The following is an 8,076-nucleotide window of genomic DNA, read 5'->3' as shown; positions in this document are numbered from 1 at the left end:
ACTTATGAATTATGTTGATATAATATTTTACAGCTGAAAAATGTGTAGGTACGTTCTCTAAGGGACCATCAAGTTAGCCCCTTGTTAGCCCAAACCTTGGCCCAAACCCAAAGCTGTTCGTTCGGTTATCTGTTCATTGAAATAATAATAATTACAATTGCATGATATTATTGCAGTGCAAACTGTGCAATTGTAGTGTTGCGATATAATATGTACGAAAATTGGTTACGAGAAAAATAAAAGTCACAAAAGACAAGGTATTTATTTTAATTTGTATTTCAAAAATATGTATGTCCGTAAATTATTTTGTAACCTATCCATTTAGACAAAAAATAAAAAATTAATAAATCTACTATAACGATGGATTATTATTTTTACAGTTAATTAAGTTCTTTAACATGTTACTTCATTAAAAATACGTAAATTATGTACATATAGATTGCAGTCCTTGATGTTCACATTCAAATAACAAGATTATACTGTCTTTTATGCGTTATAGATAAAGTTATGTTTTAAATATTTTATTCCCTTTAATTTATAACATATTTGAGCAAATATCACAATTTCTTTCTATTCATCTTTGTAATAGAAACGTTCACAATATTTCTATTACTTTCTTTAGCGTGAGGGCTTATTTTCATTTGTCCTTGAACAATATTTAGCATTGATGTGTAGGGACTATCCGGTGTGTTAGTATTATTTAATTGACTATCTATTTTGTTATTATTTCCAACATCACTGCGATTACTGACGATTTCGTAAACTGACTTTTTCATGGATATATACGGTTGTGTCTCTTTCTCAGCTACTTTTCCACCAGGGCTAAAGCCATTTTGTGTAATAACAGGGTTGCTCGGTTTCTTGTTTGATTCAAATAGATCATTCTCTTGAGGAATATCTTTCGTGTTTGCGCTATCTAAGGAACCATTTCGTGTTACTTGAATACTATTGGATCTGGACGAATTTGCTAAAGAATGTATAGTTGAAGAACTTCCTTTCATATTCTCTAATTCTTTGGAAAATACTTCTTCACTTTTTTGGAATCTTTGAGCGTGAGTGGACAGGGGTATTTTGCTTTGCGGTAGAGATATTGCACTTAACGATCTACTTGGCGAATGATTGGATACCCTATCAATAGATGGCGTTTGTTTATTCTCTTTGTTTTTAGTCCCTGATGTTTCTAAAGATCCGTAAGCACTATCCTTGGTAGAGCTTTGTGGTGAATTATCTTCTTTAATACCATACCGCCTTACAACATTTGCAGGTGCCACTGGTTCTATATTTTGTACGTCATAAGAAAGTGGATTTTTTTCTGAGGCTCTTTTAACACCTTCAATAACTTCACCAGTACGTGGGTTAATATGTTTTTCTGTGTCAAACCGCAGAGTAACTCGATGACTCTCATCAATTGGATGTGGTCTGGATCTATCTTCTAATTCTACATCACTGTCATCGTAAACGCTTGGCTCATGATGACTCTCCTCCTGTGAATAAAATAAAATTATGTTTTGCTTAAAACATCGGTAAGTATTTGTTGAATGAATGAAATGAAATGAATGAATGAATGAAAAAATAATGAATGAAATGAATGCATGCATAAATAAATTAAATTACTTATATTATTTAATTTACCTCCTCGTCTACTTCTTCTATGACGCTATTTTGAATCCATTCTTTTATCCTTTGCTTCTTAGCTTGTCTATCAACTGTTGTTTCTATTCCGTTATCTCTAAAATGTTTCAATAAGATATTCTTTTCATTCGGATCGCTATGAAAACTGTACATTGATGGGCACAGTTCGTCAATGTCGCCTCCAGCTGTAATTAATAAATGATTGTTCTTGTTATATAAATTAATATAATTTATTTAATTTATATCGACGGTACATTTGTAGATATACATTTCACTTACCAACTCTGTCTGTGTATCCTTTCGCCATCCATCTATAATCGTAGTATCGAGTTATTTCATTGAAATTAGTGGCTCTTTTGTCAACCCTGGGTTCAACGAATTTTTTAAACATTTTCTGCGCTCTCGAAGAAACCATTTTCCATAATTTTGGTTGTCTTTTTAATGGATTTGCGCTATTATACCAGTTGAAAAAACTGAAAAACATCATGGAATTATTAAGAATGTTTGTTCCTTGTTTGTTCTTAACATAATTTGATAGCCAAAAAATTGTCATCAAATAATAAAACTGACTATAGCACTCTTCAGTTCTATTCTGATTAGAACAATAAACAGAAGAAGTAAAAACTATACGATTTTATCTCACAAATAAACAAAAGATTAATTGATAGTAAACTTTTGCCGGAATGGCTTAAGAAAATAAACGAAGCTTCCGATTATTGTTATGCAAGATAAAAGAATCGGTTTTATGAAAAAATGATCCAATTAAGGTCAGTGAGGAAAAAATCTTATATATAAAATTCTCGTGTCACAATGTTAGTCTGCATACTCCTCCGAAACGGGTGGACCGATTCTCATGAAATTTTCTGTGCATATCGGGTAAGTCTGAGAATCGGTCAACATCTATTTTTCATATGTACCACGGGCGAAGCCGGGGCGGACCGCTAGTATATGATATATATCTGAGGATATATAATAAGAAAATACTGGCATTTGTTACGGTTTTTTGTATTTGAGACAAAATTAAAATTAAGTATCGAAGTCAAGACAGCTTGTTGACCATATGAAAACTAAATATATTTTTTATTCCTACTTTTATTATATGCACCTAGAGGAAAAACAAAATTTCATTTAAGTACCTTAAATATCTCGGGTCGTCAAAAGCAGCTTTCTGCCAGGGTAAACATCCAGTCAGGCAAATGAATATCACTATGCCAAATTGCCAAATGTCATGGCTAATTAATGCTCTGTGGGACAAAAATAATTATTACTCAAATGAAACTGAATTCCGTATTAAAAATAACTCATTCATGAAAAAATATGTGACTCAATTATGACTGATTAGAAGAAATAAAAAAAATTACTTGTACGAACTGTCCATCGATAAGTTTAAAACTTCAGGTGGAGAGTAGGGCAACCATTCATTTCTTCGTCTTACAACTGAATTAACTTTTCTAGTTTCGCCAAAATCACATAATTTGATTCTAGAAAAGTCTGATTTGAATACAAGTATGTTATCTAATTTAACATCTCGATGTACTAGATCTCTTTGATGTAGATGTTCTAATGCCGCTGCTAGTTGTTTTGCCACTCTTTTCGTGTGTATTTCTCCAATCCCAGTATCCAACATATTAGAAGTGAGGTCACCTGAAAGTTATAATTTATAATTCTAATATTTCAACTAAAAATATAAACGAAAGTTATGCGGTATCATCTGTCAGTGATTTAATAAACGGAAACTAATGTTTCGATTTAATGTCCATTCAGATGTGTTTTGGCGAGTCTCCAAATCAAGAGCAACAATGGCTGTGTGAACAGATCACAACTAATGTCTGCAATATGTAAAGTATTAGTTAAGTACACAAAGAGCATGTAGGTTACTATAAATATTCTTACCGAGGGGCGCATATTCTTGGCAGAAAACATAGAAACCGGCGGTTTCAAATGCAACGTCGAATGTAGTAACAATATTTCTATGAGCGCTTAAATGTAAGCTGTAGTGGAATTCACGGTAGAAATCACGTATAGAAACATATGGTTTTGGGAGAGCCTTCAGTACTATCTCAGTATCAGACGCTCTATGTTCAACCAGAAGTATTTTTCCGAACCATCCTTCGCCGACTATTTGTAAAATGTCAAATTCTTCCACTAAGCATACCTAAAAGATAAATATTATAAGAATTTGCTTCACGATTGTAATAAACATAGAAGCACTTGAATTAATATTCTTACTTTTTCTAACTCGAATTCTCGTATCTTATGTATGGAGCCTGTTAAGGCTCTTCTGGTTCCGTCATTCATTTTTTCACAAATGTATAATCCATGATTTTAAAACTGAAACACATAAAAAATAAGTAGGTGCTAATTGCGTGTTCACATCTAAGTTTGTAATGTTTCTCTAACATAAAGGAAAAGCCGCAATCGTCCCCATTTCATATACTTGTTGAGTGAATGGTCTTGGATAGTTGCCAGGAGAGTGTCTACTTCAGACTCCAGACAACTGAACTGACGTCAGGTAGTCACGTCATTAATTGGATCAAATATTATACATGCGGGTACAAACGGGAGTTCTCTAACTAAATATCTACAAGTTTATTGTAGAACCAGAGTAAATAACAATAGAATTTCAATATAACAAGATAAATAGGTATTGCTCTGCTCCAGGATGATGCTCAGTATGTCATATAAGAATGCTCTCGATCGAATTTGATATTAAAATTCATTCGAGAGAATTTATTCTTATTAGAAAATAAATTGTATTAATCTTTTAACTTATATATCCATTCTCAAAATATATTTCGATTATAATTACATATTGTGTTCGGAATCGGAATAACATTATTTTCAAACACAACAAACGATAATGTTGCGTTACTACTCACTAGTAGGTCAAAAGTTTATATCGGGAAATCTTTACTTTCATACGATAATCTATTCCGATGAATTAACTAAAAAAATTGCAACTACTACGCTGAAGCTGAGTTTATCAAGTGGTTAATATTTAATCAGGGATTACGTAGGCGTCTATATTGAAATCATAGCTTAATGTTCCATTAAATTATGCCAAATGTGATTGACGTAAGATTTCTAATGTTACTATACATTATCAAAGACTAGCCGCCCGTACCGGGCACCGGCTCCGTCCGGGTTCACTCGGATAAAAAAACAAAATAAAATATAGCCTGTGATACTCACAGATAACGTGGCTTTCTCAGTAAAACAATTTTGAAAATCCGTTAAAATCTGTCCAGTAGATCCAGAGATTACCTAGGTACCTACCTATTCGCAACAACGACACAAACTCACAAACTCTACATCTTTATAATATTATTGGTATTGGTATACTTGGATATAAAATGCCACAAAATATTGAATTAAAATAAATAAGAGCCTTAATTAATAATAATTAATTGATATCGACATTGAAATCTTATCCTATAATACCTATGTACCGGTAGATTACTCTGAATATTTAACTGATTGTGATATTTAATTTCAATTTCTAACTAAGTATATGATCAGAGAAAAGAAAAATATGTAGAGCTGTACAAAAATATTCATAATAGGTTTTGTTTATTATTACAAGAATTTACTGATATTACCTACAGCTGTACCTACTTCAGCAATTATCGCTGAAATTTGAGTTTAGTTTGTATTTTTCGTAACGTTTTGTTCGTATTTATATATTTATATACGTCTATAGCTTTGCTATTCGATATACTATTGCCAAATGTAATTACGTTCAAACAGCGGTTCTTATTGCATTTCGAGCTATTTACAATTTAAATCCTATGTACTTTTGATTAACCACCATTATCAATTTAACAATCCCTTAACATAGAGCAATATGAAAATATACTAATTTAATTTATTGAAATTCTAGAATACGCATAAAATTACATACTAGCACTGAAATGACATAACTTCACATTTATATTTGCATGCACGCCGTTGAAATGGTGAGTACCTAAGTAATAACTAAAAGACTGTTATATTTATATCTTCTGAAGCACTGTGTCAATATCAAACACAATCACATCACAATTCACTTTCAGGCCACATGAAGTATTTAATTCGGGTTGTATTTGTAGGTCAAAGCAGCGACGTTGGACCGGCGCTCAATACGACTGGCAGCGCGCGCGCATCGCCCCCCGGCCAGTTATTTTGGTGCTGACGATCATACAATAATCATTTTATAACCAAAATGTTACGAACAACGACCTGTTGTTATTATTTTTTTTATTTTTTGCATATTTGGTGGACGGAAATGTCTGCATTGAAAGATCATAGAGCCCTTTGTTGAAACTATAGGAGATTTTATCGTTTTGAGCTTTTGTTCTCTTCTAAATATATTATTTTTGTCTTTAAGTCTTTTAAAATTTAAACATTATTTCATTTATCATTGCATTGGTTTAAACTTTAAATTGATTTCGGCGTGGAGGATTATAATTTAAACAAAATAAAAAAGTGCGTTGGTAAGACCAGTGGGAAGTTTTTATTGCAAATTTAAAATAAATATTTTATTCGTAAGTAAGGTATAGCTGGTATGTATGAAATAAACCTTTAGGTGTAGGTAATTAATTAGAGATTTCGGTTAGTAGGTAGTTAGCTGATTTTAAAATGACTGAAATGTTTTTGAATAATTTATCTGATAAGCAAAGAATTTTCAGACTAAATTGCATATATACAAAATATACACCAACCAGCTCCACTGCACAAGGGAAAACGGGACATTTTTGTTTGAACATGCAGAGACCCTTTTTGCAGATACTATTATTGTCAACTAGCGGTCCGCCCCGGCTTCGCCCGTGGTACATATTTACGTTTTCTCTACATAAAAACCATCTTCGTACTTCAAGGAATATAATAAAAAAAGAATTATCGAAATCGGTTCAGCCGTTCTCGAGTTATGCGCTTACCAACACATTTTGCGATTCATTTTTATATATAAGATATAAGATTAGAGATCGAAATGACTTCTCTTATATTCTTAGAATTACAATTACAATAGGTACAATGAGCGCAATTTAATTAGGGAACAAAACTATATGATCTATTTCAAGATTAAGCGAGTTCCTAGACCTTATTCTGGCTAAAGGCCAAAGTGTAATTAAAGCACAGCGATCGATTTTTATTGCAATTGTATTCGGATATATGGCTAACAAATGAAATGTGTTCCTAGATATTATAATATTATGTAGTTACGATTATAATTTGTTCTATTCCTAGAATACGCAATAGATATGTGATACAGAATTAGATAATAATAAATAATAATACTAAAATTATTACACTACGTATAATAGTGAACTACACTTTATCTAAGAGCTTTCCGCCTGCGGCTATACGCCCGCTTTGTCTAAAACCTAATAAATTCTAAATACTAAAACCTTCCTCGAGAATCACTCTATTTTTTAAAAAAAACCGCATCAAAATCCTTTGCGTATTTCTAAGCACGCAGAGGGATATAGGGACAGAGGAAGCGACTTTGTTTTATACTACATATATTGATATAGTGATTTTATAAAATGCGTTTAGAAACTATCCACTACACGTATTGTAGAAATTTATGAACAAGAGCCAGGAATTGTGCAAGAACGTAAAATAAATAAAAGTTCTGAAAAGGTTTGGGCCTGAGTATATAATAATATGTTCTGTGGTTTGGGCATTCAATCCTACAGATGGCGCCATCTGTATACCTGACATTTTCCAAGAGTAAAAAGCAGCCTATACTACTATGTACTTCTACGAAATATTAATCAAATTTGTTATAATGTCTTAGCATAATAAGCAAACTTACTATAATAAACATTCATCACACCTAAAATTCGCAGTTTCTATACTAGTGGACGTAATACGTGTACGCGAATTAACCTACACCCATTATTTTATTTAATAAAAAGTAAAGGAAATATATTTTTATATTCTTGGAAAAAATGTTAACGTTTTCGTTACATCTATAATATAAAAATGAATCCCAAAATGTGTTGGTAAGCGCATAACTTGAGAACGGCTGAACCGATTTCGTTAATTCTTTTTTTATTATATTCCTTGAAGTGCGAGGATGGTTCTTACGTAGAGAAAACGTCAATATGTACCACGGGCGAAGCCGGGGCGGACCGCTAGTTTTAAATAAATCCGAATTCGAAAAAAAAATCAAAGGTCGAAGTTGATAATCGTTATATTCAATTCGATTATTTAAAAAAAATCGATGTTTTGGGTTACGTACGCGTAGGTATTCAGAAATTTGAAGGAATTTTATTATAAATCCATCAACGTTATCTATGTTAAATTGTATTGAGCATATTATGATAATGATTTCAAATATTTTATTGCTAAAAATATTTATCACATATTTATACAAAAATGAATACAAACGACAGTCAGTATGAACGTGTGTGAAGAAAAACATAAAAACTGTCAGTTTTTATTTTGACAATTCGCAGT

General features: G+C 32.0%; 1 protein-coding gene across 3 annotated transcripts; it reads right to left on the bottom strand.

Annotated features, from left to right (window-relative positions):
- Nucleotides 1-257: 257 nt before the first annotated feature.
- On the bottom strand, nt 258-5,779 carry LOC149904174 (uncharacterized). 3 transcript variants are annotated; one of them, XM_090108036.1, is made up of 8 exons: nt 5,597-5,779; nt 3,862-3,963; nt 3,526-3,787; nt 2,994-3,276; nt 2,769-2,876; nt 1,912-2,105; nt 1,633-1,817; nt 258-1,484 (listed from the first exon to the last, which is right to left on the bottom strand). In XM_090108036.1, exons 2-8 carry the CDS (start codon nt 3,928-3,930, stop codon nt 558-560), a joined length of 2,028 nt encoding a protein of 675 aa, XP_089964162.1. In that variant the 5' UTR covers nt 3,931-3,963; nt 5,597-5,779; the 3' UTR covers nt 258-557. The 3 variants fall into 3 exon arrangements, with proteins under 3 accessions (XP_089964162.1, XP_089964161.1, XP_089964163.1); XM_090108035.1 differs by having other exon boundaries at nt 5,534-5,778; XM_090108037.1 differs by lacking the exon at nt 5,597-5,779 and adding an exon at nt 4,825-4,845.
- Between the last annotated feature and the right edge of the window lie 2,297 nt (nt 5,780-8,076).

This window comes from Colias eurytheme, chromosome 12, assembly GCF_061535395.1.
Source record: "Colias eurytheme isolate Ceu_HAF_F1 chromosome 12, ilColEury1 Martin Lab GWU primary, whole genome shotgun sequence".
Lineage (NCBI taxonomy): Eukaryota > Metazoa > Arthropoda > Insecta > Lepidoptera > Pieridae > Colias > Colias eurytheme.
This window is presented reverse-complemented; position numbering and strand designations above follow the sequence as displayed.

Excerpts from the sequence above, each read along its gene's own strand:
- LOC149904174 (XM_090108036.1), bottom strand. The coding sequence starts at position 3,930 with ATGAATGACGGAACCAGAAGAGCCTTAACAGGCTCCATACATAAGATA. Across the intron at positions 2,106-2,768 it reads GACGACCCGAGATATTTAAG|TTTTTTCAACTGGTATAATA; the intron begins GTACTTAAATGA and ends GATGTTTTTCAG. Across the intron at positions 1,485-1,632 it reads TAGAAGAAGTAGACGAGGAG|GAGGAGAGTCATCATGAGCC; the intron begins GTAAATTAAATA and ends TTTTATTCACAG.